Source organism: Vitis riparia, chromosome 12 (assembly GCF_004353265.1).
Source record: "Vitis riparia cultivar Riparia Gloire de Montpellier isolate 1030 chromosome 12, EGFV_Vit.rip_1.0, whole genome shotgun sequence".
NCBI lineage: Eukaryota > Viridiplantae > Streptophyta > Magnoliopsida > Vitales > Vitaceae > Vitis > Vitis riparia.
The window spans coordinates 19,564,356-19,585,428 of NC_048442.1; the positions used below are offsets into that span (position 1 = coordinate 19,564,356).

General features: G+C 36.5%; 3 protein-coding genes across 3 annotated transcripts; 1 reads left to right on the forward strand and 2 right to left on the reverse strand.

Moving 5' to 3' along the window:
- The first annotated feature begins 9,176 nt into the window (after positions 1–9,176).
- Positions 9,177–9,677, forward strand: LOC117926075 (homeobox-leucine zipper protein HAT5-like). The gene has a single exon (XM_034845158.1). It carries the CDS (start codon positions 9,177–9,179, stop codon positions 9,675–9,677), a length of 501 nt encoding a protein of 166 aa, XP_034701049.1.
- Positions 9,678–14,515: 4,838 nt separating this feature from the next.
- LOC117925822 lies at positions 14,516–15,682 on the reverse strand. Its single transcript, XM_034844918.1, has one exon. The coding sequence runs from the start codon at positions 15,613–15,615 to the stop codon at positions 14,938–14,940; it is 678 nt and encodes a 225-aa protein (XP_034700809.1). The 5' UTR covers positions 15,616–15,682; the 3' UTR covers positions 14,516–14,937.
- Positions 15,683–16,579: 897 nt separating this feature from the next.
- Positions 16,580–19,427, reverse strand: LOC117926269 (zinc finger protein MAGPIE-like). Its single transcript, XM_034845355.1, has 3 exons — positions 19,112–19,427; positions 18,550–18,946; positions 16,580–18,084 (listed from the first exon to the last, which is right to left on the reverse strand). Exons 1-3 carry the CDS (start codon positions 19,221–19,223, stop codon positions 17,229–17,231), a joined length of 1,365 nt encoding a protein of 454 aa, XP_034701246.1. The 5' UTR covers positions 19,224–19,427; the 3' UTR covers positions 16,580–17,228.
- Between the last annotated feature and the right edge of the window lie 1,646 nt (positions 19,428–21,073).

Here is a 21,073-nt window from a genome sequence, read left to right on the forward strand (position 1 = left end):
TAATGACTAGTGAACAGGTGAAATCGTTTAGCAACAAGTTGAACATAACGGCTATTTCTTTTTTTTACTCTAAGATATAAATATTTGACATATTTATGACTTACCAAACACTAGAAAATCATTAATACAAATTGTCCAATCTTTCTTGCTCAAGCAGTGCAATCAATTTTCAAATTTGCAAACTTTATTCATTTGACCATCTGCTTGTATGGAATTATTAGTTACATGATCTCATATCAGTAGAGGAAAGCATTAAGTTTTAGCATGCTTTTCATAGGCTTGAATTCACAAGGCTAAAGTAGGCACATTTGGTGAAGAAAAACTGATCTTGTCCTCTTACTCATCAATCTTCTACCTTGATCCAATCAATCTCCAAGTGTGCATAATGGGGTGGACAATCTTGTGATGATGGAAGACGAAATAGGAGAGAAGAGGACGGGCTTTTGTATGGAGCTAAGATTCAATGGCAAAAATTCCACATCGAATTTAATGAGCAAAACAACCACTTTGCCCTTACTAAGCCTCAACCATGCCCTATGATACACCTAAGAGTATGGTGCACCTTCATTTTCCATCTGAGCCAAAAATCTTTACACTATACATACAAAGATTATTTACGTGGAGTTCTCACTAAGACTCATCAAATAATTGACTCTCATAAAGTTGCCAAAACTCAATAATTAATCTAAAAAAAATTAATTACATTATAATATTCTAAAAAATTATAATAAAGCAAGATGTTAGCTGCTATGATAGAGCTCTTAAAAGTATGACACGATGTAACGATAAATGGTTTTTATTATTTATAATATGATTTTGATTTCCCATTTCTCTATCCTATTTATGCATTATATATGTTGAGCATTCAAGCCAAATGTCATTTGTGTGAGTGTTTAGCTAGGTTGGCAATTCCGAACAAAATTCCTAAGTGTTCCCTAACTCGGATTTCTAATTCCTCTTCGGACCACTTGACTTTGAAGACTAAGACTTTGCTAAGAGGTCGAGGTATGTAGCCGAGTGTGTGGTGATTGAATGTGAATCAACCCGGTTTTTAATATTTAATTGTGTTAGAAAGTTGAGAGAAATGGTTTTTGGTGCAAGACTTTTATTCCCCTGTTTCTGGATCGATCCAAGTGTAGGGGTGGATCGATCCAACTAATTTTTTTTTAGATCAAATCTCAGCCATTAGATTAAGGGCTTCTTTTTACACTTTAAAAAACAATCTTCTCTCATTTTTCTGAGGAGTGATTGCAGAAAACGTGGAGAGAGCAACCACCCCATGTATTCTTCATTTTCTCATATTGTTTTCCTAATTTGACGTTTTTGATTGCAAAGAAAATCCGCTTCTTTTAATGTTTTCCAAACAAGTTTTTAATGGATTTTCTTGAACAATAAATGGGTTGATTCATTTCTTCATTCATATCTCAATCTCTCATTCTATTTGGGTTTGTGCAAAAACCCATTTTCTTCTTGTGTGGATTCAAGAAGAGGCTGAGATTGAACTTGGTGCGGACTCCAAGTATGCTCCGAAAGATGAAGGTAAGAAGCTAAAAGTGAAGGTACTAGTCAAGTGGTCCGGGAAGGATTGGTTGGTTTGAGTTAGGTAAAATTTTGTACTCGGTTTTTATTCTTCATAGTGGAGTTTTTCAATCGGTGGTAGGCCCGTGGTTTTTGATCTCTTTGGAGGTTTTCCACGTTAAAATCCGGTGTTAATTGTCTCTTTCTCTTACTCTACACTTTGATTTAATTTTTGTTTTTGATATCATTGATTACTTGGGGATACATGTTGAATGGAAGAAATATGAGGTGATATAAGTGTGATGATCCATGGAATATCCTTAATAATTTTTCTGCCCATTTTGGTTAATGATATTGTGAAGTGAATTGATGTGAGTTGAAGAGATATTTGTTATTTTAATTTATTTTTGAGGATTGTTGAAGCATTTGCATGTGGTTTGCATTTATAAATTGTTGAGAGAGTGTTGTTGCATACATTCTTGCTTGTGGATGTTCTGCTTTGTTGAATAGTTGTTGGAAGAGATATTTCTTGACATTGAGAAAGTTTAAGGTTAGGTAATCTTTGTTGGGAGATTTTGTAAATTGTTCTACAACACCTATTCATCCCCCCTCTATGTGTAGTCCATTATTGAGATTCACTTTTTCAATTTGCATTGTACATAACTTGAATGCATTAGGAGTTGTTTGGAAGATTCAAATCATGAGTTCCTTACAAGTTGATGACTCATTTACACTTGGTTTATGAACTTAGACAACCTATTTAAGATTGTAGTGAACTACCTCCTCATTCATTGGGTTGACTTGTATTGGTTATCAAGATGAGGTTCTCATGATAAGTGCACTAGTATGTATGGTTACATATTGAATAAGACCATTGATGAGTTATGACATTGACAATCGGGTAATCATGACTTAACAAAACTACTATGCTATATGACTCTCAACTTTGAGAGAATATTGAGTTAATATTGAGATCTTCAATGATTTTGATATATAGGTGAGACCTTAAGATGATCATATGTTCCTTATGGATTGAGTCACCATTGATTGAGGTGAGTGACCATAGGTTTTCTCGAGATAAACACTATGATGTCTCCTTAGGTGATCTTAAGGACTTGTGATAAAAAAACTATGACTATAATAATTTTTAAAGTGAAATTTGACATATGTTCTTATAGAGCTAGAGTATATTAGTTGATTACATAATATGAGAATTTAAGACTCAAGAATCATAGAGGTAATCTTGAGAGGTTAATAACATTAATTTTGTTAGATTGCAGACACCAATTCATAAGGAACTTACATATAAGGGAGAGTAGGTTATGAATCGAGTTTAATATCTCAATTTAATATCATAGGATACTGGAGTGCAGTTGATAACTCTTTATAGTGAGATGTTGAGTCAAATATAGAATTGAAATATTATTAGGAAGTCAATATTTTCCTATGAGTTCTAATGGTCCTTACTCGAACTCATATTCCTTAGTGACACATTACTTGATGGATATTTAGGTTCTTAATTCATGAAATATGTGCATATGGGCATTCTGATAAGTACATATGAGAGAATGATGTGTATTTTGATTTTTCTTCAAGAATTTAAGACACTTATTTTTTTAGTAACCTTTCTTTTCACAAAGGAACTTTCCTTTTTGCCTAGTGTTTCTATTCTTCATCTTCTTCTTTCTTAGTAGAAATGTATGAAGAATCTTTGATTATCACATGGACGCCTTTTTGATCTTTTAGAATCCCCTCAACCATTTGGAGTTTCCTTATTAACTTTGACAAGTTCATCAATAACCTTTTCATATAATAATTGAGCTTGAAATATGCCCAAAGGAATACAACAATGTCTCTAAGGTCATATCGACTTTGGTTTCTTTGTTGATCTCAACTCCAATAATCTCTATCTCATTAAAAAGTTTGATCATACTTACTATATGATCTCTAATGGGAGTTACTTCTATCATGGTAGCGTTCATGATAGCCCTTAAGGTAGCTTGTCTAGTTGACTTGCCGTTGTCATTAAACATTTCTTACATACTGAAGAGAATACCATAGGTCATGGAATGAGACACATGTTCCTATTGCAACATGTTATCCAAAGGCCTAAGTGATATATTTGGCTTTGTGATCCATTTTATGCTATCTATGATAAGAACCCTTATTTTCCTATGTGGATTGTTCATTAAGGGTATTAGGAGCAAATTCTTGAGTTACCTATTTTAGCTCATCTGATGTGAGAACTATATTTAGATTTCTTTTCAAATCCACATAGTTAAGTCTGGTTAAGTTATTATTTATGAAAATGAGGGTGATTAGATTATACAACATGACTATTGTAACAGAAATAAATAACATGCTTTAATAATTGAACATTCACCATAAAACAAGAATGTAAATTTAGCAAAATGTAGAGCTTTTAATGCTACATGTCTTTTGTTAGGTATTCTAGTATCATAAGAATCAAATCTATATTGATCTTCCTGGCTTATATAACCCTAAGACAAAATTAACATACCTTTTAATTTAGCCCTTAGACTATGCCAGTGACACTATGGTGGACGATTTAAATACTTCATATCCAAATTAAGTGCATGACCATTATTCTTGAGGTCAATGTTACCAAGTGAAGATTCTCATCAATAGGGTGGTTGTTCCCACTACAAATATGTCTAGTCTTATTCCATATGAAAAATTCATATCTCTTGATTTCTTAGGCCCAACCTACCATTGTGGTAGTCATAGCCTAAAATCAAGATAAGTTTGATAATGAAGGTTGTGGGCTTTGCTAAAGCTCTCTTCCACTTAATCTTTTAGAATAATTAAAAGCTTAAACCTTAGTAATTTCTTGATGGATAAAATGTCTTCTATGAAAATTTTTCAAAAATATTTATTTTCTAAATTGGAGTTCTGTTGTAAAAGGAGAAGGCTATCTTGAAAAAATTTTAAAATTTCCATGAGAACATTTTATTTAAAAAATAAATTGAAAATAAAATAAGCTCTTAAAATTTAAAATTATATTTTCATAAAAACTCTTATTTTTTCATACATTATTTCTAATTTTATAAATATTCTATCTTGGATCATTTTTTCAAAGAATTTTATTCTTATAACATTACTAAGTTTTGAAAATTGCTTTAGTAACCTTCTTAATTATAAATTAGCTATCATGAATTTTTATAAAAAATAATTACTTTCCAAAATTAGAATCTTGTGAAAATAAGAAAAAAAATCAATTTTTTTTTTTTATAAAGATGTTGAAAATAGGAGAATCTTTCCTAAATGGAAAAATTTTATTCTTAAAGATTTCAAAAAAAAAAATGAAAAGATTTTAAAAAATAAAATATTTCAGAATTAATTTTGAAAAAAGAAAAAGATTGAAAATGCTCTTAATCCTTTTCTTAAAATCATTCCATAAAAAAATATTCCCCTATTTCTTTCACTTTCCAATTTAAATAATTATTCTTAATTGGAAAGGTAATTCATGAAAATTTATTTCTTTTTAAGATCGACCAAAAACCCATTTTTATGCCTAACATACCATATATGGCAAATGTATATAAAAAGCATAAAATTTATAAATATGGAAATAAAATAATATTCACATGACCTTTAAGGATCCTGTCATTGAATTTGGTAATTAAATTTGGAATCCAAAAATTCTATAAATACTAAAATTACCACAATATCCCTACAACCAAAAAGTAGGGTTAGAAACAAACAAAAACCCTAAAAACCATGTTGTTGTCGCTAGGAGCTCTTGAGCGCTCTAAGGAGTGCTTAAGCATTTTAGCCGCTTGAGTGCTAATCTTAATGCTTGAGTGCTTATGCCTGCATCTCCAATTTGAGAAAGCTTCTTTCATGGATTTGAGATGTTTTTCCATTGAAAAACTTATCTTTCTTAGAAAGTTTTCCTTCATGAACATCCCTCATTGCTTTAAAGTCTTTAATCTCCTCTCTCCGGTCTCCATAGATGAATAAAAACAATTTTTTACATCACAATAAAAATTTTGTGCTTTCCAAACCAAACTTACAAGCCCTCAAAGAAAAGAAAAATATTTTTACATCCAAAAAATCACAACCTATACTCCTTATAGAGTTTACAACCCAATCTATAGATAGAAAACATTCTCACAATTTATTATTGCATTCACATATCAAGAAAATAGAAATAAAATCATTCATTCATCCATGCATTCATCTCTTTTAGCCAAGGAATGAATTTAAACATTCTACAAAGTAGAGTTAGCACACCCTAAATTGGATCTAACATGCTTTTCCAATCCTAATGCTTTGAGACCAGTTATTACAAAATCCCTAGAACATAGGTGCATGCTATCTAACAACCTAGGGATGCTAGATCCATGCAATAGAAGAGATACAATATCAAAACTGTAGATATAGGGTTAAAAAACTTACCTTTGATCTAGATGTTCCTAGTTTATAATCTAAACGAAAAAAGTGATCTCAATTACCATGACAATCTTTCACTTGAATCACTCATTCTTTGGAACTTGACACTTTTATAGGGTCACTACACAAGCTTGAGGGAGAGGAGGATGAAAGCTCTTTCTAGAAGACAATAGTATAAAATCACTATCTAACACTGAACCGTAAGGACATAGACTTCTTTGTAAGCTTAATTGACTTGAGCTTATTTTGGGTTTAGGTTACTTAATCTAGTCTACTAGATTATAATGAACTAATTAGCTCTATTAGGTTTCAATTAATTAATTAGCTTAATAAAAAAACTAAAAAATAATTCATCATAAAATCTTGTGAAACCTTGCATTTTTACCAAAATATGCTTATGCACATAAATGATTAAATCTTTATAAAACCTCAAAACTTTGTGTTAACAAAGAATATGAGCTTAGTGGTTGACTCAACACTTCACTAAAAAAAGGTAATTATGCTCTAGTATCTTATGAAATTACATCGAGATAATAAGCTCGGGTTTATAATCTATTGATTAATTGCATGCAAACTCTTCATAAATTGATGTATGTAATCTAATGAGATAGATGCTATCAATATCTTAAGATTACATTTTTAATATTTAAGTCTCAGATTCTCCTATTTTGTGATCAATTGATATACTCTAACTCACAAACAACATATATAATTCAAATTCTATTAAAGGAATTAATGTGGCCACAATTTTCATGATCACAAAATTTTAAAATCATTGAAAATGACACACTACCTTAATCTTATGAGATATCATTATACTTATTTTGAGAATAATTGTTGCCACCTACCTTAATTAATAATAACTCAATCCATAAGAATTACATGATCAGTTTAAGGTTTTACTCATAAGTCAAAGCCATTGAAGATTTCAATACTACCTTAAATTTATCTCAAGGTTGAGAACTTATATAACATAATAGTTTGGTGAATTATGAGCATCTGATAGTTAATGTCATGATTTATTGTAGGTATTGTCCAATGTGTAATCATACATGCCAATACACTCGCCATGATAAAATCATCTGATGACTAAGACAAGTCATCCTTTCAATTAAGAGGTGATGCACTATTACTTTTAATAGATTACTCAATTTCATGAATTGATTGTGAACAATTTATCATTTTCTAAGGAACCTATGACTTATATTTTATGTGCAACTTTTAATATAACAAAGTTATATACAATATAAGTGATACAAGTGTAAATGCTTATATAGTAATTAATGTAATCAAGGATAAAAGTGACAAAAAAAAATCAAAATAAATAAATTTATTAATAAAATTTTATTATGTTATATTATGTCATGTTTTTAAGGGTTTTATTTTAACTCCGTATCCACCGTAGAAAGAAAAATTAGTAGGTGAGAAAAGGAAATGGGAGAAAGAAGACAAAGGGCAAAATAGACTATAACTTAAGCTGAAATTGATGGTCTCGAAGGTGAAGACCTTCTCAATCACCTGTGATTAAGAGAAGCTTTTTCTTCTCTTACCCCTTATTGGACTTAAGAAGCTCAGATACCAAACCGGGTTAGGAGTCAAATGTCAATTGCTATCTTTATGAAGCTTGATTTGATATATAAAGAAAGTCTCCACCGATGAAATGTACTAACCCTCCACCAAATTCAAAATAGCTTCACACGTCAACAATCTACAACATTGCATGCATGAACGTTAGCATAAGGGGCATCAAACAACCCATAGATACGATGGATAAGCAGGGGGAAGGGGGGAGGAAGCCGAAAACTAACTTGGAAATGCGCAAGCAATGTTAGAACACCATCTCCCTTTGGAACCCCACTAATTCGTTCTAAATACAATGGATTGTTTAGATTGATACCCTTAAAAATCTTGAAGTCCTTCGAACAAAAGGGAGCTAAAAGAATTCTCTATCCTCCGCCATAAGGGAGCTAAAAGAAAACCTTAGCAAAATCTTTTTGAGGGAAATGAATTAAGGAGGAGCAGACGTCAAGTGAGTTCCAAGTCGCGGAGGAGTACGAAGAGACACGAGGGAAAATCCACACGAGAAAGTATGCCAAACCTTGAAGTCATCACTACACACCAACCATGCTGGAGCCTATCGTAGCCATAGCCGGAGAGAACCTTGCCACACACATTAAATGGTCTAGAAAAGCACATGTGCAGGTCGCTCCTTATGATAGATACTGTGTGGCCATGCCTTCACATGGGAGCAAGTAGCAACTAAACTACTGCGTAGAAGTAGAACCATCATACATAAGCAGTTGTAAAGAACATGATGGAGATAAGAAAAAACATAATTGAAGCAACCAACATGCCGCTTTACCGTTCCTTAGCTTCCTCCTTTCACCTCTAATGGTCCGCAGCCATTCAAGGCTTAAAGTACCTCGACTTAATTTCCACGAATGCAGGTGGCTAAACATAAAAAAGGAGCTCACCTGTATTCGTTCCTTCCCGAAAAATACTAAGAAAAGAACAAAAATATAAAAAAAAATGATTTTTTTTATGTTTGATTGTTTTATGAAAAATATATATTTTCTTTGTATTTTCTTTCGGAGGTGACACTTGAGTGATATCTTGCCAAGGAAATCCTTGTGTTTTGGAATGATACATAATGCATTGGGTCAAGATGAGGCAAAAATAAAAAGGAGGGAAAAGAAAACAGAACCCAGAAGAAGATAAAGACAACTTTTGATTCAGACGGGCCATTTCGGTTATTAAAATATGCATTTTGGTCCTTTTTTTCTAAACTATTATTTAAAGTAGTCTCTTGGACCACAAAAATTATTTTAAAATTGATGACTTGAATACAAATTTACAACCTAATTTAAAAAGTTAAAATAAAACCTTAACTTTCGTACAAATTTAGAAACTGTATTTGCAAACTAATTTAAAAAGTTAAAATAAAATAAAAAAGGTATTTTGAATCAAAACCTATAAAGAAAATGAACGACGTCGTTTTCATGGTGATGATAAGGATCAGCTGCCATAAGTGGTCAGTGTTCTCGCTACGATGACCAAGCGTTGGATGCACACGAACGACGACCACTACATCACGGCCTGAACGCCGACAGGACCCACACCCACTTCACCAATCACCACCACCCTCACCCGCCAGGCCCATGGAAAGCCCTTCCCTATAAAACCCAACCTCAGGAGTCACGCCCCATCTCCTAAAAGCAGAAACAAAAGAAAAGGTAGCTGAAATGGAGTGCTCATCCAAACATAGATCCATCACCGCCAAGAAAAGGCTCACCCAGGACCAGCTTCACCTCTTAGAGACAAGCTTCATCACCAATCCCAAGCTTGAAGGAGAGAGCAAGCAGGAGCTGGCCTCCAAGCTTGGTCTCCCACCCAAACAGGTTGCCATTTGGTACCAAAACAAGAGAGCCCGCTGCAAAACCGAGGCCATTGAGCACGACTACGAGGCCACCCAACTTCAACTCCAAAATGTTTTGGCACATAACCAGCGGCTCCAGAGTGAAGTTGGCAGGCTCACACATAAGCTCAACCAGGCTCATCACTTGCTCTTTCTTGCATCTAACCCCTCTGCTGCTTCTGCTTCTGCTTCTGCTTCTACTTCTGCTCCTAGTTTCAGTGTTCCTGGAAGCTCCAGCTTGAACTCCCCTGCAAGCATGAATTCCATCTGGGAAAATGCTGAAGTTCTGCCTATTATGGAGGAGCTTTATGCCTGTTTGCTCGAATGAATATTTCATTCTTTCTCTTCACCTACACTTCTAATGGCACTTCATGGTCCTGTTTCCATGTTCTCTTCCATTTTTTTCCCATCCAAATGGAGCATATGAGAGCTAGGCAGTCCTCTCTCCTATATGGGCAACTGGAAGCTTATAATGTAAAACATGGAATAAATTTAGGCATTTCCTTTTTTTTTTTTTCTTCCAGCGTCTCTGAACTGCTACTTTGAACGCAAAATTTGATGCCATGTGAAGAATCTGCCAGACAAACTGTTGAAAGAAGAAAGCACTGTTTATTTTTTTTTTTTCTTTTTCAAATTCTAGTATTCAATGTGAGATAGGATTTCAGAGAGTGCATGCATCTATCCAATGAGGGTTCCTGTTTTGGTTAATAAGACAAAGCAAGGTCTATTAAATTTTGGTGTTCGCAGTCAACACAGGCCCCACTCTTTTTCGCTCTTACTGATTCAGCTCTTGAATGGAGACTCAATGAATTCAATCACTTTGACATGCGATAAAGAAACCACTCACCCTTCCCTTCAATCTCACCAACTTGAGTTGCAACTTGCAGGTTTTGACAATACATGGCAACATACCTGCATTTTCATGGCGATTTAACATGATGTACCCTGCTTTAGGTTCAATAAAGTCACATTAAAAACAGGCTTATCCCTAACATGGTTTTAATGGAACTATTTTCAAACTACCAAGCCAATTGGATCTCTTCTGGGTTTCAAACTGATACCGCAGCCAGGCTTGGTCAATGGTATGAATTCTTAAGTTGAACAATCAAGTTGAGGTTCTCTACCAGGCTGTTCATAGGAATCAAAAACAACAAATGGGACCACCAGGAGGACTCAAACAAACAGAGAGAAAAAAATGAAAGACAACAAAAAAGAAAACACTCCCAGGATTGTGGAAACAAAAAACATAACAATTAAGCATCAATATTTAACACAATACCGTCCATCAAGAGCTGATATGGCTGATTTTGCTGTATGCAAAGTTGTGATAGGATCAAAATGAGTGATTGCGAAGATTCATTAAAGTAATTTGCCTAAACATATGTTACATATCAACTACAGACAAGAGAACCATCAATGTGCATGATAACCAAACCAATCAATTAGAAATGCAATACTGGATCATTAGAGAGTAACAATTACTAATCTTACATGTTCTTCAATGTAAATAGCAGCATAAATGGCATGTATGATTAATTTCAGAACCCATAATGCTTTCGAAGAAACAGACAAGGGGTCATTTCCAAGTTCCAACTACATATGTGGTATATGTTTTAGTAAATGGTGCAATTTGAGCAGGCAATTAAACTAGCAACAATGTTGTCATATTTTTTAAGCTTAATCAAACTGTCACCATTTTCAGTGGCTCGAGCTAGAAGTTCATTAGTATGTGATTGATATATGCACTATTTACCTTACCAAAAATCTGTCCAGCTGAGTGCATACAAGTTCCCAATTCATGCTGGAGAAATGTAGAGGGTTAAAATTGGAAAACTATGCCTTCAACCATGAAGGCAACAGGAACATGCCACCATAATGTCACAGGATGCTTCAAATGACCCTCCCCATGGGCTTATATAGGATGAGGGAAGCTTTTGGAGACTCCTGGAGCCATCTACACTAAGCCATTGGTGGGAAGAGTGTGGAAGGTTCTAGAAATGCCTAGAGATGTCCACACATCTCTACACTATGGAGGAAGGCATGGGAGGAGTCCAAGGCTTTCTAGAGACTTCTAGGAATCTCTTGTATATTCTTGTACATAGGGTTGTACATAGAATAGGGTAGGATGTTCTAGAATATTCTTGATTTGTAAGGAACCCTCCAAGGTTCCAGAGAGTTCCCTTGGTGCCTATAAATAGGTGAGGGCCTCATTTGGCCAAGGCACGACCCAAATCACTTCCTAACCAAGCAAGTGAGCATCCAAGCACTTGTAAAGGCTTCTTTGAGTAATAAAGAGCTTCCATTCTTTCAAGGGTTGCCTGCCAAGCTTCTTGAGCTTTCGAGTCGCAAGTGTCTTAGCCGAGCAAGCTAAGCATTGGGGGAGCAAGGTTGACTTAGCAAGATCAAGTGTCTTGACTTGTCTAAGTGCCGCACGAGCTTAGTGAACGACTAAGTCCGTGACAATAAGCTGGAAAGTTTTGGAGAAAACAATAAACTGCATTAAATAGAAGTACAGGAATAAGATTTGCATGAGCAGACATGGAAGAAGGTCGTATAGGTGCAGTCAAAATTTCATATTAAAACTGCCCAAAAAGAGTTTCATACTTCCAGGGGATGGGATGATTTTTGCTTTATTTTTTAACTTATCTTTTATAAAACATCCGTGGGACACATGTTCTCTCTCTTTTTTGCTTTTTTTGTAGGGAAGTGGCACACTAGCCTTTTCCTTTCTGACATGTTCTCCCCTATTTTGGAGGGAATGGATCACAACTTGATATGGTTATGGGCATTATGCCATTTACAGAAACAGTTACAGTTATTTGGCTAGATGAAACCATCTACTTGGATTGAACCATCTAGTCGACAGGATCTGAGTTAGTAACTATAATCCTGAAAGATGATTTGAATCAGCACTGTTCATATTGTAGATGGCTAGGAAGCCAGGGTACTGCAAGTTATGGTGTTCATGGGACAATGAAGGGCTCAATTGCAACCAATAACTCAACCATGCAGCACCAAGAAGTGAGTGACAAAGGGATAGCAACTAAACTGTGACTGATGCTACCATTCCAGATTCATAAAATTTTCAAGAAAGGGCGCATATCAAAGAGAAATTCAGAAGAACAAAAATGAGAGACAAGCTCTTCCATAGGTAGATCAACCATGCCAAGTAGAAAAGAGTTAGATCCTGCACTCATAAGTTCAGCTGTAATTAATCCTAATCCTAATTTCCAAAAATGTGAATCGAAGGGGGTAAAAAGTACCTAGAAAATGATGGGAACATGATTTACAAGATTTGAAGGATGGTGACTGTTTAAATGAAAGGTATTTGCTTGTATGCAAACATCTTACTCATAATCTGTACTCAAGAAGCCTTCACTTAGATTTACTAGCTGCATATGTTCTGGGATGAAGCCACAACATCTTGTTACGCATATTATCTTTCTTTCTATATCAAGCATCTACTGTCATCGATTTGGTTTGAGACAGCATGTCAGTACGTACCTATTTCATCTCAATTAAGCTAAAACTCCTTCCAACTGGCCCACTCACATTGTAAATATATCACCTCAGTTGAGCTAAAACTCCTTCCAACTAACCCACCCACTTTGTAAAGTTTTATCTTAAGTATTATGCAGAACAACAAATAAGAGTATAAAGTAAAGACGAGCTTATTCAAATCAGTAAAACTCATGAGGATGGTTCAATAAACTGCCAAACTGTTCAATAAACTCATCATTCCAGAATCATCAACTCCAAAATGTTTAATATATTTTCTTAAACCCATTGCAAAAGCAAAAGGGAAGAGGCATATTGTGTCTCCATTCCTCCGATGTAAAGCCCACCATTAAAAACAAAATTTCTTTACCATACCGTACCACTTCATACAAACAAAAATACCAAGGTTATCAACTTCAAAATCATCCAAAAGCATAAATCAAGAAACTTCCGATTTTAAGTTACTGCATTGAAATAACAATCATTCATGAACAAATCCCAACTAACTAAACTATGGTATAAAATCAATCCCTCCACATTTTATCTATAACTATCAGTGCAGTCAGTAATGTCATACAATTCAACAAGTACAGTGAAAACAAACATTAAAATGCACAACCACCACCTCTTTCTGCAACTATACTGTTGAATTGGGCATGTATTCAACCAAAGAATTTGAAACTGCAAATGGAATTCACAACTCCCAGAAAAACGAGTCCACCTCTGGAAAACCCCATTCGGAATCTCAAAAGTACCACTCCATTGTTGGTAACCATGGCCCCAATAGCAGCAAGGAGCAATGCCACCAATTGCTTGACATTGACGATGCCAGTGGTTACAACATTGAAAAGGGGCTTGAGGGCCTTGATTTGGGCAGGGTTGGACCACTGAAGTTGGGCAGTTTTTAGGGCTTTACTATGGAGAGAAGGTCTGTTGCACTTGAGGTTCTGTTTGAGGGCGGGCATGACTGGAGAAATTTCAGTGAGAATGAAACCGTTTAGGCTGAATGAAGGACTCAATTGCAATCAATAAACCAACTATGCAACACCAAGAAGAGAGTAATATAGTGATAGACACTAAACCATGACCAATCTCAGAATTCTAGGTTCATAAAATAACAAACATCAAGTAGAAATGAAGGAGAACAAAAATAAGAAACCTCCTCTTTGATAGCTAGACCAACCATGCCAGGTTGAAAAGAGTTAGATTATCCAATTGCAAGTTAGGTGGAAACTGACCCTAATGTCTAAAGATGTGCATCCAAGGAAGGCAAAAAGTACCTAGAAAGATATTCACTTCTATGCATCTAACTCCCAACTTTGCTAAAGATGGCTTTACTTAGATTTTATGGATCCTATGTTCTGGGATGAAGCCATTAAACATGACTATGCATGTTACCCTTCTTTCTATATTAAGCATCTCATGGTTGATTTGATTTGAGAAGGCATGTCAATATCTATATCATCTTATTGAGTCATAATCTGCGTTCCAACTGACCTACAAATGTTGCAAATTTTTATCTTCCATATTGCGCAAAAAGCAAACTCCCACACAAGAGAGTAAAGTAAAAATGAGCTGCAAATCAGGAAAACTCATAACAATAGTTAATCACAAATAGAACAAAGCAAAGGAAGACGCATAATGTTTAATAAACCGCCCAATTGTTATACAAATTTTCTGCATTGTTGCAAAATCATCAACAGTCAGACTGTTCAATAAATTTCTTAAACCCATTGCAAGCAAAGGGGGAAACAAGTACAATGTATCTCTGTTCCTCTGAATTTCATTCCACCATTAAAACCAACATTTCTATACTTCATACACACAAAATTGCTAATTTAATGAACCCGAACTATTGCAAAATCATAAGGAAAAAACAACCAAAGAAACATCACTCATACACGAATCCTAAATAACTAAACTATTGTATAAAATCAATCTCTCTGCTTTTTTGATTTCAAATGATTCAAACAGACAGAATGACTACCAAAAGTAAAAGCACAACCACCTCTTCCTGCAATTATAGGATTGGAATGAGCGTGTATGAAGCCAAAGAATTTGAACCTGCAGACAGAATTCTAAAACCAATGCTATTTCTTCCTCAACACAAACACATCCGCCTCCTCATACGCATACTCCGGATGCAAGTCTTCATGGGGAATCTTCTCTATCGCAAAAACCCTAGCGCACAGGTCCCAGAACAACCGGTCCGCCTCCGGAGATCGTAGCTGGTACCCCAGAAGCACCACCCCATTGTCGGAAACGAGCGCCTCCATGGCTGCAAGTAGCGACGCCACCGATTCTTCGATGTAGACGACGTCAGTGGCGATGACGACGTCGAAGGGCGGCTTCAGGGCATTAATTTGGGCGGGGTTGGTCCAGTAGAGTTGGGCGGTTTTTAGGGTTTTGTTGTGGAGAGAGGGTTTATTGCGCTTGAGGTTGTGCTTAAGGGCGGGCATGACCGGAGCAATATCGGTGAGAACGACGTCGTTTAGACCAAGGAGGAAGAGGCCCATGGAGGCGAGGCCGCATCCGCAGCCCAGCTCCACTGCGCGCTTGTTGGAGAAGTCGAGGAGGTGGGCGTAGGGATTGGGGGTGGAGGATGAGGAGGACGACGTTAGAGGGGACCAGCGCTCTGCGAACTTGACTAGGACGAGGGAGCAGGGCCAGACGGAGGTGCCCACGTGCATGGAGCCATTGTCTTGGTGGATCGACAGGTGCGCAGTGCGCACCTGGAGCTCGACCGTCGGCGAGTCTGTGAACTTCATGCCCGTCTCCCCCTCTCCTCTGCTCGGCACTCTTCCTCCCTGGCTTGTCGGTGATCTTAGTGGGTTTTCTGGGTTGGACCTCCCTCGAGTCCAGCCCAAACTCTTGTGAGCTTCTATTGGAACCCTAGGGTTTGGTTTGGGCTAAACTTGGGCCAACACTTTGTTGTGGATTTCCACCCTTTTCACAATTGATCAAAGAAGGATTTGGGATTATCTTTTTCTTCTTTCGTTACCCAAAAAAAAAAAAAAAAAAAACCTCAAAAGCACTAACAAACAAAAATTAGAATCATTTTCCATTCTCGCATTCCAAACATGCCTTTCAATTCATTCTCTCATTGTAAGCAAATAAAATGCGAATTCCACAACACAACTGATGAAAATGAGAACAAAATACCCTTTTAATGGGTCACATTGGGGTCACAAATGAAGACCTCCAAGTCTCCCTTGCAGACTCAGCAAGTCTGCTACAAATCATGAGACCCCATTTTCCTTTTGTAAAGGCAAACATAAACACTAGGAGAGGCCACACTCTCAAATCTCAATGACCACAATCATTTTCTTCCTACTTGCTCCAATTCCTAGCTAGCTAGCTAGCTACCGATATTGGAAAGCTGATTGATTTTGGGGCTTGTCTCTGTGTGTAGAACGGTTAACATAGATCTTCAATGAGTGGTGGAACTTCCATAGCTTGTGTTGCATACCACCATGGTGTAAGCAAAAGTTTACCAAAATTATTAATCAAAAGATTGGTGCAGTAATATAGATTCTTTTCTCTTTTTCTTTTCCCCCACTCTTTTCTTTTCATCTTCTTTTTGCTCCTTTATCGTGTCGGAATCATGCCCATTCACTACAGTACACTGACACATTTCTGTTGGAAAATAGGCTTAGGAGGCGGTGGATCAACCCCCCAAAATCAGAAACGCAGCCACATAATGTTCTAGCAATAATGCAGACAAGTTCTGAGTCTCATAAGTAAAATATTATTTACGTACCATTCAATATTGAAAGTATGAACAAAATCATAAGCAAAAGAAAGAAAGAAAGGCCCTAAAGTTATGATGGGGGGTTATGAGGAATTCTATGTGCTTCTCTCTTCATTTCTTGCATGTATTGATACAGGTGGTTTTGTTTGATTAGATACAAGTATTCATGGATGAGTAAAAGAAAAGCTACATTTTATTTTTTGAGGATCAGTAGGCTAAGCCTATATGAACTAGAATATATCAAAGCCTTTTTGCCACTGAGAATACTCTTTGAAAGTCCAGTTTGAAAAGACAACAACCACCACATAGAGGAAACAATATGCAATAATGGAGTTCAAAAGGGGCACTTGCTTTGCCCCCACCACTCCATCCTTTTTATCAAAAATAAAAGCCACCATTTTTAAAGGGAGCAGCTTTCAGGGTTCAAGAGAATATGCATGGATCTCCTCCTTCACCTCCTCAATAGTTTTCTAAGCACAACTTTTCAGCTCCCAGACACGCAATGCCACCTTTTCCTCTCTGCAAAGTTTTCCAACTTAATCCTAAACTATTCCTCTCTCTCTCTCCACTTCATCATCTACTTTGTTTTCCATTCAGAAAATAAGCAGTACACAGAATCCTATACCATGATCACATCCATCCATTGATTGAAGATGGGTGGCAGATGGTTTGCACCCCAACACCTAAGAAATCTCTAGTTTGGCCCCCAGTACTGTCATCGTTCTGGGTGTTGCGGCGTTTTGCGGGGTACATTTGCAACTGATTGAAAGTGGAGAGATCCTTCGGATTCTCCATGTCGTTGGTTGGAAGTTGGTTTGCAGTATACAACCCACAAAATTTGTTTCCATCTTGAACTAGACTACTGTCACACTTCAACCCAAAGCTCCCAAGGAAAGGATCAGCAGAAGTTGCTCCCATTTGGGCAGCTTTCTGCAATAAGGCTGTCGCAGACATGTTTCCTAGATGTGTTTGATGGGAGTGGTGTTGGGAGCTGTACAAGGAAGGGACACTCGCAATCTGACTTCCTGCAGCTTCCTTAACATTGCTTAATGGAAGTGAAGTACTGCTTGTTAGTTGATCTTCCGTGTTATTTGAAGACTGTTTGCTTCCAAACACCCAACTCAATTGATAGCTTGATGGTGGAGGATTTGAACAAGAAACAAGTGGGTCAGCATACACCGAACCTGGACTCATTGAGGATCTGAGTTGATGAATCTCTTGGAGATTCGTCCCCATTGTTTCATGGCCTTGAGATCCTTGGCCCATCCACAGGGAGAGTCCCCGTCTTGTTTGATCGGTTGCTTCGTCGTTGCTTGAGATAGGCTTGAAGATAGAGGAGAAATGTTGTGGCATGCTTGGTGCAAGTGAAGTCCCCATGAAATGATAATTGATAGTGCCATTGTTGATGTTGGAGGCAGCAGTAACTCTAGCCGTCTCTTCTGCTAGGGCATCACAGAAGGCCCTATGAGTGATGAAGCTATCTCGCCTGTGCCCACACAATACATAACAAGTAACTCAAATATTCAAAGAAACAATGAATTAAGTATCATATAAGCAAAGAAGAAGGGCTCAAGATCGAAACTGAATATATATATATATATATATATGTATGTATATATCTACCCTAATGCTAACTAATTAAGAAAGGAAAAATCAAGTAGAAGAGACTAGACTTCAAGATTTAGAGAAATTTTCTTAATGAAACTAAAACAATATTTGTCCTCCTATCAATCCATTTATCTTCACAAGGACCCCCTTCTCCTTTTTCTCGGAAAAAGCCAAATGAGTGTGAGGGATGTTTTATTGTCTGTAACACAAAAAAAGTGAAATGAACAACTACAGAAATCTCACTTTCATGTACTTCAAAATTTGCTTCCTTAATTTTCTTCATTAGGGTGTGGATTAAAACTTGAAAAGAAGTATGAACTCTAGAAAAAATAGGAAGACTTACCTTGAAAATAGAGTGCCACAGTCACATTTGTATTCCCTAGTGCCGCAAGTTTTGGTGTGAGCTTTCCAGTCTGACTGCACGGCGTATCGCTTTGAGCACTTCTCGCACTTCCACTTCTTCTCCCCGTGCTTCCGACAGAAGTGCTTTTTTATCCCAGTCAGGTCTCCTAGAGCCCTCGAAGGGTGGTGGTGGACACAGGTCTTTTCGGGACAGACATAGACACGCTTCCTGGGTTCCTTGCTGCTCCTTTGCTTGAGCTTCCAAGGAAGGTTGTGTCCTCGCCGATGCAGTTGCAGGTTTTGATCCCTCTGAAAACCTTTTCCACATATCTCACATAAGAATCTGTTTGTGGCCATGAGTGTCTTCGGTGACAAGGCTATGACTTCGGCTTCAGGATCTGTTCAATAATAAATCCATATGTCAAATGGAATCATTACATGAATATCTTTGAATATACCCATGATCATAAAGCTGAAAAAAAAAAAAAGAAGAAAAAAGAACAAAGAAAAAAAGAGAGACAGAAAAAGAAGAAGCTAATATTTGAAGAAGAAAAGAAGCTTGCCTGGGGTTCCTGGAAGGTTTCTCTTCTTCTTGCTGGTGGGAGGATTGGATCCACCAATTGGATTTTGAATGAAACCATTTGGAATTGCTTCTGCAGCCATCTTCTGCAACATCACTCCACCTTCTCTCACAATTGATTCAATCTATGAGGCACCAGCAAAAAAGATAAGTTCATCAAGAGGGCTGACCTAGAGATGGAATATTTTGGGAGAAAACCCAAGAGAATGGGCACAACTCTTTTGTTATGGTCTCAACCTTACTCGCATAACACGATCATATATGAGAGAATTGGAGGATTGGTTTTCTCTCTCATGAAGCAGTCTTTTTTACTTAGCTTTTAGTTGGAATAGAATACTATTTTTGCTTTGGGAGGCGGTGAAAAGTTAAAGTTCTAGGAGAGAGAGAGAGAGAGAGGGGGGGAGACACGCACACACACAGAGAAAGGGTTTCAATAGGAAGGGAGGTGGCCGAAACCCAAAGGTGCATGATGACACATATCATGAGGTCTGAGAGAAAGCTAGTCTCCATGCCTTTCCCATTTGGAATGATTATCCCATAATTTGTTTGCTTTTTGTTTCCCTATTTTTCTACTTCTATCATCATATTTTAAAAATCTTTTCCTTTCATATAAAATACACCTTGCACCATTTGCAAGAATGGCACACAAATTTGTAACGAAAGCTCAGATTCTTGCTGGAAAATAACAATTTATCCATCTATCATCTCAATTTGGGTATGGGTTTTTTATATCCATGAATTTTAACCATAGAATCTGATCATACCACTTCTTATTTTTACAACCTTGCTGGTAGATTGTTTGATTGTCAGCAAGTAGATTACATTTCCTTGGTACCACTTTATATGGTATAAGACTTTACTTTAAAACTATTGTGCATTTTGTGTGATTTTTATACATTCAATAAAACTTCAAAAAATTGAATTTTGGAAGGAGGGCAATGTCCCAACACCTAAGTGCCCCAGTGATGATTCCCAAGTCAATGTTGGGCTCACAGAAAATTCCTTTGATCAACTTAGAATAAAGGTGAATTTAATTAGGGTTGCACATTGTTGGAATCCACTCCAAGTTACAGAAAAAGCAACTGAAATGAATCAAATAACCTTCAAAATAAAAGGGTAATCAAGCTTTGTGCTGTTTTTGTCAAAAAGATAAATTAAGATGTCCTCAATGAGTGTGACTGGTGTGGATTAATGTCTGGTGTCCATTCAAACCTTTCATTCTCATTTCCTACAAAAGTGGCATTTTTTCGGTTTCCTGCCTAGTCAAAAATGAGAACACAAGGCATTTCGAGTAAACATCATTTGTAACAGATGCTTTTCTTCTCTGTGATTGACAAGGATACAAACCTAAACTGATCATAAGGCTAGCTACAATGTATTTTGTCTGTTCATTTTTTTTCTTCTTTATGTTGGTTCAAACCAGACAGCTATGATTAACCTTTGATTAGATAGTGATCTTGAAGGTCTATTGTGGAACAAATGAAAAACCAGGAAATAATTAAGAAAATGAATATTAAACCAAAGGAGTACTGAATTATTTTGTTTGTTCTTCGTTTTTTGAGGACCAGGAAGAGTGTGCAGCCATGTATGCACGTGCCCAAGCTGTCGTAGAAGGTAAAATCCAAAGGAAACGACGAAAAAACACACATTAAAGGGAATAATTGTCCGGATGACAGTGTGACTATGGCACCCCAAATCAAAATTTTAGATCTGTTACCCACTTGGACATTATATTATTACAAGTTTGTTATTATTTTCATTAATTTTCATCGAACATAGAGCTCCAAGATTGAGAGAAACTAGATAGTTTTACTCGAAGGTTTCCCCTTTCAATGGTAGATGAAATCAATCTACTGCTCTTGAGCCTAAGTTGGTCTATATGTTTGAACTATAATGGATCCCAATCCATCAAAACTATCAAGAACCTCCATGACTCGTCACTTGA

Excerpts from the sequence above, each read along its gene's own strand:
- LOC117926075 (XM_034845158.1), top strand. The coding sequence starts at position 9,177 with ATGGAGTGCTCATCCAAACATAGATCCATCACCGCCAAGAAAAGGCTC.
- LOC117925822 (XM_034844918.1), bottom strand. The coding sequence starts at position 15,615 with ATGAAGTTCACAGACTCGCCGACGGTCGAGCTCCAGGTGCGCACTGCG.
- LOC117926269 (XM_034845355.1), bottom strand. The coding sequence starts at position 19,223 with ATGTTGCAGAAGATGGCTGCAGAAGCAATTCCAAATGGTTTCATTCAA. Across the intron at positions 18,947-19,111 it reads AAACCTTCCAGGAACCCCAG|ATCCTGAAGCCGAAGTCATA; the intron begins GCAAGCTTCTTT and ends ATTATTGAACAG. Across the intron at positions 18,085-18,549 it reads TGTGGCACTCTATTTTCAAG|GCGAGATAGCTTCATCACTC; the intron begins GTAAGTCTTCCT and ends GTGTGGGCACAG.